Below are 22877 nucleotides of genomic sequence, written 5' to 3' on the forward strand. Positions count from 1 at the left end.
AGATTATATTAAAAATGGATGAAAATGTTATTAATCGGAAAAAGATCTACAATAAAAAGTTACGTAACTAAATATATTTTATCTTTTAAGTGAAGAATAATATATTTTTCAATTATTTTTTTTTCTAATAACTAAACTTATTAAATATTTTAAAGTAACAAAATTCTATCATTTTCAACTATTATTTTTCACAAATTATTGTTACACATTAATTATTTAAAGTTTATAAAGAATTAAATGTTTTTTAAAATAAACATGCATCATTTTTATAAATAATCACATGAATATCTTTTTTAAATTATTATAATTATTAATAATATTGATAAAATTCAAAATTTAAATATTAAATAAATAACAAAATATGAAAATAAAAACGAATATATAATATTCAATATAAAATTGAAAAAATATATTATTTTATAATTATTATTATATAATTATTATAATTATAATTATAAATATATTAATTTATAAAAAAATAAAAAATTCAAATGGAAATATTTAATATAATATGGAAATTTATTTATTTATATATCTGATATAGAACATTGTTATCATGCAAGAAAAAAAGAAAAAATACGAAATGATGAATAATTATTCCAATGCAATGAATTATCTGTCATTATCATATCGTGTATAATTTAACGAAAAAATATTACGAATAAGTCGTACATTTGAACTCTGTAACCAACGTTACAATGAAATTATAATATGATGATTAAATGTAGAAGTGCATGTATAGAATTTCCACTTGTATGTGATGAAAGTAAGATGAAGAGTGGGATTGGAATACAATTTAACGGCTTACTCAACAAATCAACAGTTCGTTATGACGACAAATCACGGACAGATAACGTTGAAAAATCCTGTTTCAAGTTCTTTTATTTTTTATTGATTATTGCTCTTCTTATCACACAGTGTAATTATTTCGTAAAACAAAAAAATTTTGTCAATTCGTGTTTACTATACTTGGAATTTTAAACACTCTTTTTTCATTTTTTTAATTTTTCAATATTAGTGACGTATCGAGTTTTGAAATTTTCCTTCTTCATCGTATATGCGTCCTTCGTAAAATTCGTTATATGTCATAAAGCAATGACGTAGAATTATGAAACGATAAAAGACAAAGCGAAGACCTCACGTGAACTAACCGATATTTAACATTTCGTTCGTTTACTTATGCTTGTGATGCAAAATAACGCTTTTTATATTTTTTTTGTGTTACATGTTTTTATGAATTGAAGTTTCAATTTCAATTACGAACTTTAATGGCATATAGTGTCATTGGCACTAATATCTGCGGTAGTGTTCGTACTGTGTGCGATGGAATCATTATGAAATATGAAACGTATATTTTGTGAACAAACTTTCAAAAATCAGAATTTATACATCGCATATTCTAGTAAGAGTAATGTAACATAGTAGCAGTGTAATATGTATAAACAATTTCAGAAACAAAAAATTTTGAAAGAATTTTCTTTATCGATATTATTTTTCGGAGTAGTAACAAGGAAAATTCATCTATAGAGACGCCATGTTATAAGTTAATGGTGATCAAAAGTACTGAAAAAGTGATTGTAAGCACGGAAACAATGATTTGTGTGAGGTAATTTTTTCTGATTTGCTTGATATATATTGAAAATCAAAATTCAAAATCAAAATTCATTTCATTGCATTTTATATTGTTATTATTAAATATTTTATTATTTTTTTGATTAGTCTTCTTATAAATATTTTTTCTGTCAGATTTGAATTTTTTTAATTTCTCATATTTGATATTTCATGATGTAAATTTTATTATATTTTATTTTCGTTTTAATAACGTGATTAATAATACAAATAAAATGATAAATTATTTAAATAAAATATAATGAAATATAACCAATTTGTTTTGTTATCAAATTTTTTAAATAGAGAGAAAAAAATATGAATAGATGTACATAAAAACAATTTATGTTATTTGTTAATTTGCAATTGAAGTTAAAAATACTTTAATAATATGAAAAATTGATTATAAATTTATGATTTTTGAAATGTATATTTCTAAAATACGATAATAAATTCCTTAGAAAATTTTGTAATAAATAATCAAAAAATTTTCTAAATGTTATTTATTTTATTATATTTTTTGTATAAAATATATGCGAAATTCGTGAAATAATATACCTAATGTTCTGGATTACAATATATTTAACTATATTTATATATTTTAAGTGTATATATTGTTAATGAGAAACATCGTTTAGATCACATCACATATAGTATAAATTGCAATATATATTAAGAAATACTTATATTTTTATCGCTAATGTCATTATTTAACTTTCAAAATCAGATTTCTCATCAATGAAATCTTATGAATGTAATCAGAGAAAAATTTTTTCTCTATCAAATATTATATATTTTTTCTATCAGTATATTATAATAATATATTATATATTTTAATATATTAAATTGTTTCTGTTTTTTATGAATTATTACATGAATTCGTAAATAATTAATAATAATTTAAATATATATATATCATGTATATATAACATTATAATACGGCATTATAAACAAATTCTTTTTTCCTACAGTGCGTTGGTATGGTGATATCGGTGAAACAGCATCAACGAACATTATCGGACGAGAACCAGGATAAAATAAGTAATATCTCCATTGAAGATCATAATATCGAAAACTATCGGAGCGAGATAGTGCATTCTGTCAAAGATAGCGCGGTCAGCATTACCGAAAATGACAGCATTGCCGATTCATCTACGCAGTGCAGTAACGTAGAAGACGATAATGACAATGAAACGGATATCGAAGAAGAAGATTGGATACCTGATTTACCTGTACCAACGGGATTTCAACAACATCAAGAAGTGACAACCGCAGATGGCAATATAGTGTTACCTAATGCAGACATTTCAAATTTTGGTAATGTGCGCGTAAAGAATTCGACTAATGTGCATCTTGGTAATAAGACCTTTTATAAGGGTCCAGTGACAATAAAACAATTCGTTTACACGAATCCGACTTCAATACAGGACTTTGATACGGTGAAGAGTGATGTTATAGGATCGGATATCAACACATCTGACTTGTCAACTGCTAAAGGAGATTCGACTGCGAAGAACTCAATTTTATCACAAAATCCTGATCTCGGTAATAATATTTTTTTTAGAACTCTTAATGATGTTTTTATGAAAATTCGTAAAAACGTTAATGGAGGTAAAATTTGTTAGGTTTTATTTACGTAGCATAATATAGATTTCTTTAACTATTTTTTGAAACTAAATTTATGTAGATATTATATCCAGATTTCAATATTATTTTAGCATATATATATATATATATATGCTATATGCAATCTTTTCTATTTTTACAATGGAATTACAAGATGGATATCTCTTTTAAATGTATTGAATCTTTTCATATTTTGAAAATTATTTATGAATAGTTAAATATCTCAAATATTTTTGTTTTAAATATATATAAGTTTAATCTATTTTATCTATAATATTAGTTTGTAATGTTTGTAATTTTAAATTATGATTAATCTAAATTATGATTAATCTTATTAAGGAATATTTTTATGAATAAAAGTAAAAGTTTCGAGAATGAACATTATCGGAAATTAACAGAAAATGCAATTCGTTTCTATAAAAATAAACAAAAAATATGAAATTCAAAGTTTTATATTTTATTTTAAATATAATAATATATAATATATAAAAATATATAAATATAATATTTTAAATAAATTTGAAATCATCAAATAAATGTAGTAAATTATATTTCATTTTAAAAAAAATTTGTGACATTAATATTAAAGTCAATATTAAGTCAATATTAAGGTCAATGTGATATATAATAATTCGTGTAGATCAAAATTATTTTATTTTCATGATATCGTTTTAAAAATATATTTTTTTTTTATATTAATAATAAAATGACTAATATGTATGATAATTTTTGTAATCATTTACAATCATTTTGTAAATATATATACTTGAATAATATCATATACCTGAATAAAAGTATGTATTTATAATAATTTCAATTTTATTTAAGATTAATATATACATATGTAATTTTTATATTAATTCATATATATTATTTTTATTTTATTTAACATTATCCTTATATTAGCATAAATTACTTAGATATTGCATGCTGTGAATCTCTATAAAAAAAATGCTAGTAATTATAATATTTACGAAATATATTACATACATTTTTTAAGAAAAAATTAAAACATTTAAAACAAGTATTATCAAAATCATATTTTGTATATATTTTGTATTATCAAAATTTATATTTATATAAGTAATAATATATATTTACAATACAATATTTACAATAATTAATATATTATTTTTTTTTAATACTTTTATATTATTTTAGTAACAAAATGGTTGCGGACTTGGCGATATGCAGCATTTTTGTGTATTCTAGCTTTAATTCTTGTAATTATTATGGTCATCGCCAGTATATATTTTACACGCAATTCTACTATTCCGTCAACCGTAGTTTTTCCGGAAATACCAGATTCTTTATTCGGAGGTAATATTTATAATTCTTTCAATGATCATATCATTAATTAATTTACATATTAGCCAAATATAAATAATTAGCCAATAATAAATTAAATTATAATAATTAAATTGCAGATAAGATAAAAAATATCCGTTTTATTGAACGAAAAGAATGGGGTGCTCAACCACCTACAACACAATTAATAAAGATGAAACTTCCGGTACCATATGTGATTATAAGTCATACAGCAACACAATTTTGTAACACACAATCGGAGTGTACATTTTATGTTCGATTTGCACAAACGTTTCATATTGAATCTAGAAATTGGTCAGATATTGGTTATAATTTTCTTGTTGGTGGCGACGGATATGTATATGTTGGTCGTAGTTGGGATTATATGGGTGCTCATGCATTTGGATATAATAACATAAGTATAGGTATTTCTTTTATTGGAACATTTAATACGGTAAAACCACCTAAACAACAGTTATACGCTGTGCAGAAACTTATCGAATTAGGAGTAGAAAAAGGGAAAATTGCACCAAATTATAAATTATTAGGACATCGTCAAGTTTCTCGAACTATAAGTCCAGGTGATGCATTATACAGTGTTATTCAAACTTGGCCTCATTGGTCGAAAGAACCATAAAAAAAAATTATTTTTTTTGTATCAGTGATATCTCGAATTTTTCATTTTTATCATAAAAATTTCGATGGATATTTATTTATTTGCATAATTTACTATGTGACAATGAAAATATTGTTTATTAATATACAATTTATGTGACATTTTATATAATTTAATTATAAATGATATATGTTTAAATATATTTAATATTAAATTATTATATATTAAATAAACATATTGAAATTAGTTGAAAGAATATATGTAAAAGTTTTATATTTTTAATTGTAAATGTAATATATATTTTTTTATGTAGATAATTTTAGTAGTAGAAAAAATAATATATATATTGTAAAATAAAGAATTACCTAAAAAAATATATAAAAAATATAATATAAAATTTTTTATTCTAAATATTGTATATATATTAAATATTCATTCTTACAAAAATTTCTTTAAAAAATTTATTTTATGATTCATTACATTAAACAAATAATATATAAATATTGCAGATTTTATTATAGTACGATATTATTTTCTGTAATTATATTAATAAAAAAACAATTTAATTTTTATGATTAGAGGGCGCTGAATCTTGTCTTATAAATCATTAAGTCTTATTTTCAATATTGACACGTTTCGATAGAGAAATTTATGAACGCAAAAAGAATATAAATGTTTGAAAATTGATAAATTATAGAACACATATTGTTTAAAGAAATTATTACTGTTAACAGTATTTTAAAAAGAAATAATTGTACTCACAGCTCTCAAGGATTGAAAATTTTTACATATCTGCTTTAAATATAAAATGTAATGAAAGTAAATTCGACAATAATATTTAAATTCACATCTTAATACAATCAATTAATTTACTAAAAATTATTAATTCCAGATTAGTTGTTAAAAAATGTTATAAAAAAATGTAATGAATAAAAGAGAACAAGTTGAGATCGATGGTAGGAATTGATAACGCGCAATGCGATACGATGGCGACACAAGCTTTCATACATAAGTACGATTCGTATAAATTGAAGATATTAGTACTATTAATTTTTGTGTGGTGTGCTCAAGTCGTTTTTATATATATAGTAATTTTCCCTACGGTAGGGAATTTTTCTCTTTTAAATTTTCGCGGTTTTCTGTAATTTTATAAAATGTGTAACATGTATCATGATAAAGTGCATAGATAAAATATAGTAAAATAATTATAGTTTAGTATTTTCTAATATATTTATAATAATTATTAAAATTTTTTTTATTTATAAATATACTAGTATTATGTAGCTTTTTTATATTAAAATTATTATATTTATTTATAATTAAATAATTTTATCTTCTAACATGTTTAATGTTTGTAATTGATATAATGATTTTTTTTAGTATTATATGATTTTTGTTAAGTATTATTAACTATTCATCTTATATATTTATCTAATTCTTTCATTTAGAAATCTTATTTTCTTTTTTAACTTTTATTGATTTTTATACTTATTTATACATTTTTAAAAATTATATATTTGTTTAAAAAATGCTTTAAATTTATTTTATATTAATATTTTTTTAATTATTTTTTTATTAATTATAAATGCTTTAAAGTATTATAACCTCAAAGTTTATACACTTTTTATCACTTTGAATATTTATATGTTATTTTTATTTACTACAATTACAATATTTATATATAATTTATGAATAAGTTTCAAAAAGATTTTGATATTTAAATTAATTTTTTAAAAAAAGCATTAATTACATTTCGTCTTCTAGTTTTAGTTTTCGTTCTAATGTTATAATAAGATTCTTGTTACTAGCAAAACAGTATTGCCAAGTTTAATATCATGATTTATATTTAAAGTATAGGTTGTATACATGTTTATAATTTTTCGATTTATATGTCAATATTATTCTCGAATTAAAGAAATGTATTGTATATGAATATCAAATTTCAAAAATAACTGTAATAATTTTGACTGATGTGTTTCTATGTAGAGTATTGACAACCATATTACATAAATCCATGATACATCTAATATGGTCATAAATGTTTTTCCGATATAAAAAGCAAAAAACTTATGACTAAATTTAAAAAAAGATTATTACAATTTTTTTATAATAGTGAAAAAACATTTATGAATTTAAATATTAGCAGATAGTAAACAAGAAAAGCCGCGTATAATTTTCAGTTGTGTTAGGAGGGGCAATGCACCATGGGAACAATTTGTGACAGGCGCATGCGCAGATCAGTTTACAGTTGGAGCTTGGAAGAAAATGGCGTCAGCTAAGTTTCTGGAGGAAGCTCTGAGCACGGACGTCGATGAATCCGCAGTGAACGCGATAGTAGGCTCCCTTGAAACCCAACTGGTAACATCGACGCCGGTTATCAAGTAAGTTCTGCGTCAATCAGTCAGCAGAATCATTAGGTGAACAGTGGTATTTCCAATGGAGACACCATCACCGCGGTACAGTCACAGAAACATGGGGTTGTGGTGCTGTGGCGTGCGGGTTGAAGGCGGCGAGCACTCGCGAGAAAATGGTCGTATGCTTGTCCCTCTGGTGGCGAGGATAAGAAGGGCCGTCAAAACACCCCCCTGCCAAGGGGTCTAAGGTACGGGCCTGCCAATAAACTTACTGATGAGTTCGCTGGCAGGCCCTGAACGAGACGATCTTCCTTTTCCCGCCTTCTTTCCTCTCTCTCCTCCTTCTGATCTCGCTCACATCGTATAAAAGTCAAATCTTCGTGAAACCCCTCCCAAAAGCTTGGGGGGAGTGGATGGCGGCTCATCAGCCACCTTTGCAAACAGCCGGTGAACGGCGCCACTTTGCAGACGCTGATTGCGCGCGCTTTCTTCTAGATTCTTCCAGATTCTCGTTTGCTCTCGTCGATTGTCCACGTGCCTTCATTCCCTTTTCACGCGCCGCAGCTTATACATATTCGCGTTTATACGGTCAGCTACTACTTTATTATTAGAGTTAATTCTTTGTACAGACTATTTAATAAATTATAATCATAATTAAATCATCGCGTCTCATCAGCAGTATACTTAACCCCTCCTCGAACATGTGCATCCACAGGGTTTCAAACGGCGGCGGTGCTACTACAGTAAATAGTCTGATGAATCAAGAAGTTACAAAGTCCATTACTACGAGTACTCTCCTCCCTGTTAATGTGGTTACCTCAAACACAGTGGCGCCACAAGTTACTACACAACAGCAACAGCATACACAATCAGCAGTCCCCCCTGCTGCTTACATTAATCAAGTTACTACGAATCAGGTGACCAGTAATCAAACAACAAATATACCAAGCCTTACTAAAACACATGAGCCTGTCAAGATTATCTATCCAACTGTTGGTCAAGTAATAGCAACCACAGGGGTAGCAAATGCAAATAACAAACTTTCTTTTCCTGCACAAACTGTTGGACAACTAGCCAATGGTACTTTAGGAATAACGTCGCAGGCAGTGTTACAGACAACATCAAATGTTGTTTCTAATGTTGGCTCTGTCAGTGAAACAGGCAGTCAAACAGTTGCTAGTGTAAATAAGCAGACAGGTACAGCTTTGGTGATAAAAACTAGTGTAGCACCCAGTGGCATGGTTTCGGTTCCAATGTCTGTTCCTGTTTCTGTGGCTGGCAATGCAGTCAGCACAGCACTACAGGGTAAAGCTGGAGTTACATCTACAATAGTACCTAGCAATGTGCAAATTCTTAATGTTAATACAATGCGTCCTGGCACACCAGTGACAGGACAACAAGCAGGAAAACAAGTTGCTCCTAGAGTAGTAATTGGTCAACATATGCTTGGAACAAGACCTGGAGCTCCAGGGGTAAGATATTTGTAGTTGATAAATAGTATACATATACTTTTGAAGGTCATGATCATTTCATTAATTTATATACATTATGTTTATTGATTGATATTATTCTGTTTTAAGAATATATTATATAAAATATTTATATATATTATATATATTATATTATATATATTATATATTATATATATATTAATAATTTTTTAATATTTATAAATATTTATTTTTGTTTAATATACTATACATATTGAATATTTTAATATATCTTAATAAAATTTTATTTTTAAAATTTTCAGATAACATTACAAACATTACATGGTCTTCAACCTGGAACTCAAGGTCACATATTATTAAAAACAGAAAGTGGGCAATATCAATTACTAAGGGTAGGGCCACCTCCAACAGCAGGTACACCTGGTACTGCAGTTACACCAAATAGTATAGCAGGAAATGCAGTGGTTGCTGCACCATCTCCAGGCACTACCTATCGCTTAGCCTCAGTGCCGGCTGTAAGTAGGCTGAACACACAGTTCACTGGCCCACCACTCGCCACCTTAAGAAAATCTGTTCAGGTGACGTCTTATACCTCTTACAAGACTCGATGTAGTGCGATAGTAGACTTTTTAGTTTATGCTATTAGTTGGAATGGTGTTATTGGTAAGGCTATGTATTATGTTTATATTCTTTCATTCTGTCTTTACGTTGTTTCTGTTATATAAAATTTTCTTTGAACTGATTATACAAATATCACTTGATATGTAAAAGAAGTTTTATATTTATATATTATAACTATTATAAGAATTTGTAAAAGCTTTCAGTTAATATAAGACTGAAAGGTTTTATAAAGTATATAGAGAGTTTTGTTTTCTTATTGGCTTATTTGTTGGGATGCCTCTTTATTGTAGAATTTCTACATTTTTAAAATGTGCAATTATTTTATTCAATTCAATGCTGTTATTATATGTATACATATTGCATGTTATATCGGTTAAGGGTATCAAGAAATAATTATTTAAATTTTTTAAATTTTGAAAGATTATAATTAAAATTTGATATATATATTTTAAAATAATGAAACTTTTTTCATATAAATATGAAATTTTTATTTTTATCTGTCTTCATAAAATTTTATAAACTATTTTATGATTAAGTGATAATATTTATATCTAATATAATTAAAAATCATCAATAATAAGTATATAATTAACATCATAAATTCTTTATATACTAACTTTCTAAATATACTAAATTTTTATGAATTATATTTTAATAATTTAATACATGTATGGTTTAATAAGAAACAACTAAAGAATACTTCTTCAATAAAAAAGTTGCGAGTCTGTATAAGGTACAAGTGCGTCTTTAATATATTGCACAATTTACTATATCAAATCAATATAATTATATATATCTATTTTAAAATAATGAAAATAAATGAGAAAGTAATAAAAAATTTTGTGTTTGAAAAATCTGAAATTGTAGCACGAATATAGAAAAAGCACATAGTAGATAATTGTAGAAATAGAAAAAAAAAAGTCATATTATATTATAAACAAACTATTTACAAATTTAAAGATAAAAGCATGCTATACAAAATTATTATTTGTAACAAATTTGCTATTTATATTTTATTTTTAGCAATGCTGCAAAATGCTTTATTTTTGAATGATATTGTCATCTTTTAATTTACATAGAATTTTAAAAAAAATATGAATTTATAAATATTATTTTTCAAAAATTTTGTAAATATTTATTAATTTTTTTAATGTAGATTTATCAAATAAAAATTTCTTTTCTTAAATAATTTTAAATAGAAAATTATAAATTTGTTCTTTTTATTTATGTAGACTGTGGCTGCAACTATTACAACAGCAACTACAACTCCAGTAACAGTAACTGCAGCTGTGTCAACTGCACCTACACCTCCTGTTACTACAGTTCAAACAGTTCAAACACCTACACCAGTATGTATTAAAAATAATCACAAATATATATATATATATATATGTTACTTATGTAAATTTTATTAATGATTTTATTTATGATATATTAATTTCATTAAAAAAATTCATTAAAAAAATTTTATTTCTTATTTTTAGCGTCAAACTACAGATAATACCAAAGAAAAGTGCCGTAAATTTTTAGCAAACTTGTTAGAGTTATCTAGTCGAGAACCTAAAGCAGTGGAGCGAAATGTTCGAACTTTAATACAAGAATTAATTGATACTAAAGTTGAACCTGAAGAGTTCTGTGATAGACTTGAAAGATTATTAAATGCATCACCTCAACCATGCCTGATTGGATTTCTCAAGAAAAGTTTGCCACTTTTACGGCAATCTCTTGTGACAAAAGAATTAGTCATAGAGGGGATAAAACCTCCTCCAGCTAATGTTGTTTTTCCTGTAACATCTGCCACTCCTGTAGTAACGCAGGTAAAGTTTTATACAATATTACAAATTAAAAATATTAAAATATAATGTTTATAGATATCATGGATAATTTATATAGATTATCCAAACAATTCATATTGTTTATATTTTTAATATATATATTTATAATTTAATATATTTATAATTATTATTTATAATTTAATATATTCACTATTTGAATAATATTTCACAAGTAAATATTTTTCTTATTACTTATTTTGATATATGATTTTTTATTTTCATCAGATAGAAAAAAAAATTATTAGATTTTTTATTATTATACTAAGTTCTTTTTTAAATTTATTATTGAAAATAGATAAAAATAATATGCTTTTTACTGGTTATTTATACCATTCATTCATATGTTGATTATAATATTTGTTTAATTTATTTATAATATAATTTAGCAGAATCAGCTTAGACCGACCGTCTCTGTGACACCCACAACAGTTCCTGTAGCTGCAGTTACTGCAAGTACACAAGTAAGAGTAATGACTCCAATACCTGCAGCTACAACAACAGTTCCCAGACCAGCTCAGCCAGTTCAACAAAGGCTGGTAAGAAGACATTTAATTTTGTTGCATTAAATATATTTAAATTTTAAATACATTGAATGTATTTAAATAATAAACTATAATGATTGATATATGTTTGATTTATATTTATTAGAATATTTATTCAAATTTTATAAATATAAAAATTTTATATTTTTATCTTTCTATGTAAGTATTGTCAATCGTAAGTTCAATCAGATATATTTAATTAATCTTTTATAGCATAAGATTAAATGAATATTAAATTATATTATAATGATTAAATTATAAGAAATTATTTATTATTTTAGATACGACCTGTTACGACAGTTGTTCGTAGTCCTACAGGATATACTGTGAAATCAACGGTAGCCGTAACTGGGATTCGACCTACTGTCCCTACAGTTCAAAAACCACCTATTACAACAACTGTTGTTAAAACAGTTACAACTACAACGCAAGGCAAAACAGTCAACACAACTACTACTGTTAATAAAGCCATAGTGCCTTCTTTTGTTCCAAAGCCAGTTACTAAAGAAAAAGAAAAAAAGACATTTTCATCTGCAGGATATACGTAAGTGATTATTTTTTCCAAATTTAATTTGTTATCACATTATTAATATTTATTCAATTTATTCAATATATATATATATGTATGTATGTAAATATATATATACATGTATACGTATATTTTTCTTTTTAATAGGGGAGATGACGATATTAACGATGTCGCAGCTATGGGCGGTGTTAATCTTGCTGAAGAATCTCAAAGGATACTTGGTTCAACAGAATTTGTTGGAACACAAATAAGATCTTGTAAAGATGAAGTGTTTTTACATATGACGCCATTACAACAAAGAATTAAACAAATCGGTATTATTTTTTATTAATCATTTTAATAACTAATATAAATATAAAGTTTAGGTAATATAAATTTATTTTTTTAGTTTCTAATTATGGATTAGAAGAACCTAATCAAGAAGTTGCGGCATTAATATCGCATGCTGCACAAGAAAGGTTAAAAAATTTAGTAGAAAAATTAGCAGTAATTGCAGAACATAGGATAGATTTGATAAAGGTGAAGTTCAAAGATTATAATAAATTAAATCAAAAATTTAATTTTATATTATAATTATTATTATAATTATTAACTAAATATTTAAATGAAATATTTAAAAAATAAATATAATGATTTTAGGTGGATCCACGTTATGAAGTAACACAGGATGTTAGAGCACAATTAAAATTTTTGGAAGACTTGGATAAGGTGGAACGTAGAAGACATGAAGAACAAGAAAGAGAATTACTTTTACGTGCTGCTAAAAGCCGTGCGAAAACTGAAGATCCAGAACAAGCTAAGCTAAAGGCAAAAGCTAAGGAGGTATTTTTATAATTATAGTCATATTTCCATTAAATATGATAATTAAAATTAAGAAAATGTATAAGAAAAATTAATTACTCTTGAAATTTTATTTAGATGCAACGTGCAGAAATGGAAGAATTAAGGCAAAGAGAAGCGAATTTGACTGCTTTGCAAGCAATTGGTCCTCGCAAAAAACCTAAACTTGATGTAGGTGCATCTGCTAGTAGCCCAGGCAGTAATACCGGTTTGAACACTTCAACAACTGGAATTAATAGACAAATGCCAATGAGACCACGTTTAAAGAGGGTGAATTTTAGAGACTTATTGTTTTTCCTTGAACAAGAGAAAGAAACGTGTAGGAGTACAATGTTGTATAAATCGTACTTGAAGTGATGTTCTGTAAAGGGCAGGAACTTATGTGATCCGCCCAATTTCTGGCGCCCTACCTGTATGGTCTTGTGTGAGCTGGCCTCAATGGACCTTAACGAATCATGTAACGTTAGTGTACGTTGCGTTGTACAGTGTTTGATAAGTTACATACAATTCATTACGAATCACATCAGGATTCCACATACATTCAAAATAAGATTATTTCTATCATGTCGATAAGCTTCCCTAATGTAAATGACTGAAGGTTTTTTAAATGTAATATAATAGATTGTTCTTTATTTTTCAACACAAAATTGCATCATTGATAAGAATATGTGTATGAGCACATGCCTGATGATCAGTCTTGGGTAGTTTCTGTATGGCAAGGACATTGTATGATCATATATAAATGTTGTTATATGGTGCATGTATGTTGAATGAATGAGTGTACATTATCATTTATGTATATGCCTGCTGCATTGTAACACTTGACCTATACTTTTGGACACTGTAGCGCTAGTGTAAAGAATGCAGGTTTTGTTAACATAGTAAATCGTATTTTTGCAAATTGTAATGTAATATACTGTGAGCACACTGTCCAAAAAGTATGGAATAATTTGTACAATATCTTACATATAAAATACAAAATAGTGATAATTTCAATGTTGGTACAACAGAATATAGCTACTCTCCATGTAAAATGGAATTGTTATCAGTATATTATGTTGTAATCTACATTTTCAGTGTTTATAAAAGAATTAGCTGTTACGTTTTTTATTAAAGAAATATTTACAAAAGTAAAAATTACGAATATTTTTTCGATTAATGTTAATTTAATTATTTATATTTCCTCTTTGGAATTAATGCAGTTTTTGCTAATGTTCAAAAAAAGTGTGCTTCACATAATCAATTGAAAAAAATTCAAAGCGTGTACCTGATTTATAATGTAAAAAAATTTGCTGCAGATGTACGTGGGTGCCTATTATCGTACAGACTAATTAAAAAGATATCGATCTTTCCTAAATTGCTCATCACATGAGCATTTTACATGTGCCCGAAATAGATTTTTGTGGAATATTAAAAAAAAAAAAAAAAAGAAATCATTGTATATGTTTATTAAAGATATCGATGCATATACACATATATACATATACAAGTATACGCACGTATCATTTATTGCGTTTAGATTTGATTTTTAGTACAATATTGGTCTAGAATTTTTTATAATAGCTTTTGTTGTAAAATAGCTTCTAATTTTGAATGATTTGTGTTCATTCTTACAGATCTATATACAGAACAAGAGATTGAATTTTCATTTTAAATGTAATTAAATACTGTACACGATAACGATACCAGAAGCCATCGATTTTTATAAGCTCTAGTTGTAATATAAATTTGATATAAGTTTGTTGACACAATAGAAATTTTTCTATTGTACTGTCATAGTTTGGAGTTGCAGAATATGATACGAAGTATACTATTTATTTTTCTTAGCAATCCATGTGAAATAGTTACTTCAGATTATCCGAGTATAAAGAATTATAGAGAATCTAAGATATCCTGATAATCTGAATTAACTGTGATTTCTCAATCATTTTCGTGCTTCCATATTTTTTTGGAATGCACGATACATTTCTTAACAGGCATTCATAAAATAAAAAAAAAAAAAATAATAAAAATAAGATATATTAAAAAGGCACGTACACCTGTGAGTCTTCTAGTGTAAATAACGGGAGAATAAAAAGCGAGTCTACGTAACGTTTCAGTTACAATTACGTGAAACGTAATTGCTTCAACGGTTCAATATTGATTAAAATAATAATACGCGCACAAGACTGAATTGTGTAAAAGATGTTAAGTTAAATTGAACTATTAACATTAACTATTAACATTATCCATAGCGCTGATTAATTATGAGATGAATCAGTACAAAGGAAAAAGGAAAAAAAGAAAGAAAGAAAATTATTTAAAAGTGTAGGTGCAAAGTTATAATTGCAATATTGATCTCAGCTATATAATTCTATTTGTTATTGCGTGCACCAAGAAACGATTGCCTTTTTATATATAAATATATAAATATATATATATATAATAGCAATTGATAAGTTTTTCATTACGAGAATGAGCGAGCGAGCGAGCGAGCGAGCGAGAGAGCTTACAATTAAAAAAGAAGCGGATCGTTGAAGCAAAATTATTCGAATAAAAATGTAAATAATTCATTTTTTTAGTAGCTATATACTTTTATCGGAAAAGGCGCACATACCATTACTTGTACCATACTTTTTGCCGCGCACTTCACCATGTAAAAAATTTTTACTTAGCTGCGTGTTCCTCTTTACAATGATTGCATCGTTTTTTACGAGCTCGATTGAAAAAAACGCAAATTTCCGAAGTTAGTTATAATGTTCTCCTTACTGCCACTAGGTGGAATTATTAATATAAATATATAAATAGAAGAATGTATAAAGATACAAAAAAAAAAAACAAAAAAAAAGAAACCTAAAGTAAATAGCAGTTTTGGTACACTATGATATTTTTACAAATTGTAATTGGATAAGTCGTAACCGAGAGATAATAAAACACAAGAATAAGTTTCACCAAAGAATAGCCCGAATTGTTTATTCTTAGGCTACTAACTTTCTTTTTTTTCTTTTTCGTTCAAAAAAAAATTTAATTTTTATGCGTGACATAAAAATTATTAAGTTTCTGCGAATAGGAATATAGAAATTTCTATTTTGCTTTGTTACATGGTTCAATTTATAGATATATTTTTCACAAAACTATGAAAATCATAAAGTTTCGGGCTGTTAAATCTAAAAATCTAAAAAATTAAACGATATAAATATTAAAAGTATTATAGTATATTCGAGTAAATGTTATTTTTATCGTATCATTTTTATCTGAATTTTATCATTTATATTTAAGATATCATGTTAACAAAAAAATATTTAACACATGTTTATATTGAATAATATTCTTTGAAATTGGATTAAAAATCCCATCAAAAAAATTGTAATAATCTTTATAACAATTAATGCAAAACTTCTACATCGTTTAATAAAAAATCGCGAAAATATGTGGCAAAAAGATCGATTATATAATATGTACAAGCGTGTTAAAATATACATCGGATTGTGATTATTCATCATTCGATCATTCCAAACAATGTTCGATATGGCGTTGTATTTAAAGAATTCACTAAATAATCGAATACCAGCGCATTTAATTTAATCACGATCATAAATTTTTTTCTCAATTGTATCTTTAAAATTGATTGTCAAAGATAGCTCTTCCGTACTACAAATATAGTTTTGGTTTCTCTAAATAAATTCTATTATTTAAATATACAAAATTTCTTTTGCGATGTAAGAAAGTAATAGAAGAAAAAAATATTAAAAAATATAATATATAATATATTTAAAAAATAAATAAAGCAATAAGATGGTGACGAAAGAACAAAGAGAATTAAAGCAGTTTTACTTTACTTTAAAATGATTAAAAATTTGCAATGTTATGAAATTACAGCGTATTTTTGAGTATATCAAAAAGAGATGATATCATGAAAAATATTGCTCGCTCAGCCTTGATGCAGATATTGGTAGAGCGTTGCGTACCAGCGTATCCTCGAATTTCAAGCCCGTCTTCCATGTTGACGCCAAAGGCTACTTCGCCTCGTGTCGTGTATTGAAGGACCTGGGACTGAGATGGCCCCGAGGCGATCCAGAAATGGAATATAATCAACATCGGAGCTCGACAGAGACGGAGAACATTGGAGCGGGTGGTAAAATGTGCAATAGCTAGCGAGAGGGGAAGTAAGGATTTAAGAAACGAGGAGAATAGAGAGGAAAAGAGAAAAAGAGAGGTGGGAGAGAGTAGAAAGAAAGAGACGCACGATCGAGATAGAGAAAAAAGATGCTTATGAATATAGAGGGGATAGGAGAAGTAGAGTTTTCGGTATGACGAAAAGAAAGAGAATTATAAAAGGATTATGAAAGAGTAAGGGGAGGAGAGAGGGGAAGGAAGGAAAAATATAAAAGATGGAAAAAGGAAAAATATAGTGCGGAGAATGATAGAGAGAAAAGAGGGAAGGAGTTTTGTGGGGAAAAAGAGAGGAGTAGTAAAGAGAGTGACGGAAACAATAAGATAGAATGGATGAAAAGATAAAGGAAAGAGGAAAATAGAAGCGCGGATAGAAAGAGAGAAAGCGAGAAGCGAAGCGAGAACGGTCGAGAGCGAGATAGTCGGGAGAGAGGGTCGAAGCGGAACGTTGGGCTCTCCGCTCACCAGGTTCGAGGGATGACAGCCCGCGGCCCATGCTACCCCGGGGCGTCGCGGATATTGAGTTCACGGTAACCATGGAAACGGGGCCCGAGGCAATGACGTTTGTGCGCTTTATCCCTTATTCCCGCGGTTACGTGATCAACGCGGTTCCGAGCTCTTTTGCTCTCTCCTGCTTCTCCACCTCCGCCTCTTCCTCTTCTCGTTCCTCCGCATACCGCCTTATTTCTCTCTTTATCCTAATATTACGAAGGATCTATTGTTAGATGGATTTACAAATCTGGTTATTACCATTGTTCTCCTCTCTTCGTTCCTTGCTAATTATCAGAGACAGAGATTTTCTCTCGAAAATTATCGAAAAATTGGATGGTTCGTTGAATGGATTGCACAGAGTGGATTGCAGGATATTTAAAAAAAAATGAAATTTGTTAATTCGAATTCGAGGATGCGACTTTTTTATCACCGTTATTTTTATCTTTTGTCCTCGTTGCGTTTAAAAGTGATCGGATCGATGGAAAGTCATCGGAGCGAAAGGTCAACGCGTAGGATGCACGAGTTACTCGCAATCAGGTGGAAAAGTTGAAATCAGATATCGCGTAACCAATTTTCAACCTATTCCAGATTTTTTTTTTCGGAACGTTATGAAAACTGCATTGTCCGACTAATGGTTTTATTCCATTTGGTTGCTTTGCTAGATTTTATTTTTGCTTTCGAGACTGGACCAAACGCAGCAGCTCTCGTCGCGACAATTTTTCTCCCCTGTATCTTGTGCAGGTCGATACAAAAAACAATAGTTATATTTAAACAACATTCGATGTTTCTCTCATATTCGTTTTGCCTATTAAATAGAACATTAAATGAGAATTTCGTTCGATGGAAGGGAAAATGATCAATTTACACGAAATAAATGATGATCGTTTCTATATCTGATTTAACTTATAAACGTTTTATTAAATCAATCGAAACGATAATTATCGTAGCGATAAGTGTGTTTCTTATCGAGGATTAGAAAGTATTTCTTTTTTAACGCGTTAAAAATAATCGAGACAAATGCAGATGACGCTGCTTTTTAAGTCTCGAAGTCTCGAATTAAAATAAACGTATGAATTGTTCTCTTCTTTTTTTATTTTCCCTTTGTTAACGTTTTTATCTTAGTTTATCAATTAGAAACACAGCTTAAGCCAATGAGATCAACGCGAATTATTTCGTTGTCCGAATGTTCCGCATTTAGATATCGACAATTTAAGTACGTAGAATAATTATATTTATATTTATATTTATATATATATATATATATCGATATAGATACACGTTTATTCGCGGTATTTACAGTAATTAATATGGCATTTAAATACATATAGATACACCTTATTAAATAAAAGCAAAGTAAGGAGCTTACCAATACTTATATGCATAAGTGGGTCACGAGCATGCGTGATGATACGTTCGACGAATCATGCATAACTGCGAAAATTACGTTTGTCGGCTCGATTTTTTTTTTAAGAAAGAATCGTTGATCGGTGATCCTTATAATCATGAATTTATCAATCTTTATAATTACGTTATGCACGGTCGAACATTCTATAACTTAAATACGCATAACTCAAGGCACTCGATTTGTCAAATATTCGGAATTATCGAATAAAATTTAGCGTAAATTAAGTTCGATTACATTCCAAATGATTTCCAAAAATACGATGGCTAATCTCTCTTCTATTTTCCACGCGTGACTCGTATCAGAATTGAAATACAATCGATTTTATCGACTCGTAAGTAGCACACAAGTTAGAAACATAAATATTTCCATAAAGTCGAACCGCACATGAACCGCGATTCTGGAAAATCTGGACGAAAATCGAAACCTTTGATCAAGAATATACCCTGCGAATTTCTTTCACATAATTGCCCCCTTTCATTCTCATATTATTTTTCAATAACTACGAACTCTCGAACAACCTCACGATCAACGACCGCAAATATTTCACACTAATAGCTCCCTACCAAACCAATAATAAAATCCGAAAACTATATATCACAGAATGTATACAAACTAATTGCAAAAAAATAAACGAAATTTTTACCTTCCATACATTTGTCTTTCATCATTTATCTCTCCTTTTAATAGATTATCCCGGCAATATAATTTAATTATAAATCAGAGAAAGAACGATGGGAGGGGGGGAGCCGCTGAATATCCCGAACGAGTAATTAAATATACGCGTTATCCCTGACCGAAGGATCGACGAAGTTACGAAGTCACGATATCTCATCTGAAACGACGATAGCTTCAAATCACCTCCTCGGTGTTCCGTTCACAACGAGAGAAGGAAACACCGATCGTTCATCGTTCGTGAACGCAGTCTTCTGAACAAATGTCTCCTGGACAAGCTCACTCGGGGTCGTGGTCGCGTTGAAGGCAGCGCACCATCCTCGAGCTGGTCTTTCGCTGGTGCACGGTGTTCCGTCAAGTGTTGACGGCTTGTCGAACGAACAGGTATTCCGAGAATTGTTGCCCCTCCACCCCGCCGCCGTTGCTCGCCACCACGCGAAATCCTGCGTTCAGAAGCCTGGTGATGGCCTGCACGGAATTGAGCTTGCAGTAACCGTTCAAGGGGAATCTGATGACGTGGCGGGCGTCCTGTTGGTGCCAGGCGACCCCTGATCGGGCGTCGATCACCGCCTGCGTCGTTTCCGGAAACACCTCGTCGAGGAGAGCCCGACCGCCCGAGAGCATCACTCGTTCACCGAGATCCGGGCTCACGTGGAGGGCGACGCACTCGTAATTGCAATTTCCCTCGTTGCCGCGAATTTTCTCGGAATCCCGGTTGCTCGGCACCGTTGTGCACCCTGTGCCGCGATTTCCTAGTTGATTGGTCGGCGGAGGGCTCGGGGACGAGGAGGACATGGTCGTCGTGCCCGTGGAACCGTTCTTTATCCGCTCCTTTTTCATTTGCTCCAATTGCCTGCACATCGCTGCAAGAGAACCAGTAGAGAGATGAGTTTGTCGCGCGGCACGTGGGTCGAAGGAGAGTGGAGGAGGTATGAGTGCGATCTATTCTCTTGGTTAGAAGGTTAACGATTTTTCTATAAAAAGAACAAAAAACTTTCCCTTTTCTCGTCTCACGGCTGAATTTTTGAACATTTGATCGAAATATCACTCAACGTTTCCGTATCCTCTCTCCTCTCCCCAAGTGCAAAACATGTCGAGATTTTCGCGAGCGCGCTTTCGCCGTGGCCTCTCGAGGATAACTCATTTTAATCTTTCCCCGTAATGTTGCCCCGGTATTAATAGTTTAATGGAAGGAAAAAATGATCCGAGAATCGAAATTTATCGCCGTTTCGAACCATGATCTCTCCTTCTTTCTTTACAGAAGCTAAAAGAAGCTTGTGCTGATTTTTATACGAGATTATTAAATAATAATTACAATAATGATTATCTTAACTCAAGGTATCCTCCTTCCTTTTAAAATCGACGCCTGATTGGATGAAACATCTATCGCGGTGTTAGCAGGATGTACCGATACGATAAATTTCTCTTACGCGCTATGTCGAAGTATCGCGCTTCTTCCAGCAGGAGATCCAGATCTGCGAAGTTGTCCGGTATCAGGAGACGGGAGTTTCTCATGAAGTTTAGGATGTGTCTGAACATGCCGCCGTCCCTGTCGATGAAGTAGTGTTGCTTCAGGGAGTCCAGCACGATGGGGATGCTTCCGTTGAATAATTTTGCCAATCTCGACTCTGGATACCTGAAGAAAATAGTTTGTACTTTTAGAAACAATATTTAACATATATTCTTAATAAGCTAAAATCGCAAAGTGACTTTTTTTTATTCGCGATTATTATCGAAAATATTATTAAATATATCTCACCAAATTCACAGGAATTATTATTGAATTATTTTATTATTAATTATTGGAAATATATTTCATCAAGTTCGTACGAATATTTGAGAGGGATTAACTAATGATTCGTTCCGGTTTCGTTACATCGAAAAAAGATAAAATATGAAAATATGAAAATATGTCACGATTGTTCTGGATTCGAAATCTGGTTACGTTTAATTTCACGATTAAAACGATGTCGTTCTTAACCACGTACACGGTCACGGTTTGTTATATCGCTTGTTGTTAAATCTCGTTGATCGGCTCGCTCGATAAATCGTTGACCAGTTTTACTTAAGGGTATACGTACTCGTGTACACAGCCCGGTTCTTGGTCACCGATGGTTATAAATTATGCTTTCTTATTGAAGAAGTCGCGTTGAGGCGAGGCAGGTGCCGATATTTCGGTCACCTGCCAAAAACGCTTCGAGTTATTCGAAGCGAGACCGTGAGGTAGCCGCAGCTGTTCCAAAATTTTTCTTAACCAATTTATGTATGCCTCCCTTGCTTCGACTTAATTGACGATTACTGGACGAGTCGGGGCCAATTAACGTCGCATTGTAAACAGGTTGTTTTCGACCGATGAAAAGTTAAAGGAAATTTGTTGAGAGAAGGGATCGTTGGACGAAAAGTGGCAGTTTCGATAAAATGATGGGTTGAAAATAACGTGATTCCTTTAACACGGTCGATGCGATTCATTGAAAATTAAAATGGATGTTTCCGGATATTTTTGATGAATATAAGAAATATAATTGTAAAATGGCGAAAAATACAACGAGATTGAAAATGATAACATTGACCGAATACAGAAAATTCTTTTTCATCCTTCGCATTTTTTGTTTAATATAAAGTTTAATGTAGAACAGAAAATTTACTTCCTTGTTTTACTTCACCAAAAGGAAATATTTTTACCAGTTAATTTTTCAATAATTCTTTAACAAATCATTCTGATTGATGGAAAATAATACATTTTCAGTTGCACTGTGTTATAAAGTCATTTACATAAGAGAAGCGACGAATAATTCAGTTAGATAGAAGATCATAGAGAAGAAGAGA

General features: G+C 29.4%; 3 protein-coding genes across 12 annotated transcripts in view; 2 read left to right on the forward strand and 1 right to left on the reverse strand.

Annotated features, from left to right (window-relative positions):
- The first annotated feature begins 505 nt into the window (after nt 1-505).
- Nucleotides 506-7935, forward strand: LOC107999442 (peptidoglycan-recognition protein LC-like). The gene is given in 5 exon segments (XM_017059285.3): nt 506-1581; nt 1584-1606; nt 2580-3153; nt 4396-4554; nt 4662-7935. Coding segments are annotated over 5 exon segments (1308 nt in total). The 5' UTR covers nt 506-1547; the 3' UTR covers nt 5180-7935.
- Nucleotides 7405-16161, forward strand: LOC107999367 (transcription initiation factor TFIID subunit 4-like). 7 transcript variants are annotated; one of them, XM_017059136.3, is made up of 11 exons: nt 7405-7539; nt 8228-8984; nt 9266-9541; nt 10817-10933; nt 11069-11401; nt 11806-11955; nt 12243-12505; nt 12638-12804; nt 12879-13009; nt 13130-13312; nt 13409-16161. In XM_017059136.3, exons 1-11 carry the CDS (start codon nt 7424-7426, stop codon nt 13685-13687), a joined length of 2772 nt encoding a protein of 923 aa, XP_016914625.1. In that variant the 5' UTR covers nt 7405-7423; the 3' UTR covers nt 13688-16161. The 7 variants fall into 7 exon arrangements, with proteins under 7 accessions (XP_016914625.1, XP_016914626.1, XP_016914627.1 ...); XM_017059137.3 differs by having other exon boundaries at nt 11809-11955; XM_017059138.3 differs by having other exon boundaries at nt 9266-9478.
- Nucleotides 16162-19200: 3039 nt separating this feature from the next.
- The window catches only part of LOC107999225 (BTB/POZ domain-containing protein Tiwaz), a 39876-nt gene continuing 36199 nt past the window's right edge, over nt 19201-22877 (reverse strand). For all 4 annotated transcript variants that reach the window (XM_028667472.2, XM_062077194.1, XM_062077193.1 and 1 more), the window contains exons 4-5: nt 21482-21687; nt 19201-20914 (exon numbers count right to left, since the gene is read on the reverse strand). In XM_028667472.2, the coding sequence (XP_028523273.2) occupies nt 20406-20914; nt 21482-21687 (715 nt within the window). In that variant the 3' untranslated portion in view covers nt 19201-20405. The remainder of the gene's footprint in view (nt 20915-21481; nt 21688-22877) is intronic.

This window comes from Apis cerana, linkage group LG7, assembly GCF_029169275.1.
Source record: "Apis cerana isolate GH-2021 linkage group LG7, AcerK_1.0, whole genome shotgun sequence".
Taxonomy (NCBI): domain Eukaryota; kingdom Metazoa; phylum Arthropoda; class Insecta; order Hymenoptera; family Apidae; genus Apis; species Apis cerana.

Excerpts from the sequence above, each read along its gene's own strand:
- LOC107999367 (XM_017059136.3), top strand. The coding sequence starts at position 7,424 with ATGGCGTCAGCTAAGTTTCTGGAGGAAGCTCTGAGCACGGACGTCGAT. Across the intron at positions 8,985-9,265 it reads CAAGACCTGGAGCTCCAGGG|ATAACATTACAAACATTACA; the intron begins GTAAGATATTTG and ends TAAAATTTTCAG. Across the intron at positions 10,934-11,068 it reads CAGTTCAAACACCTACACCA|CGTCAAACTACAGATAATAC; the intron begins GTATGTATTAAA and ends TCTTATTTTTAG.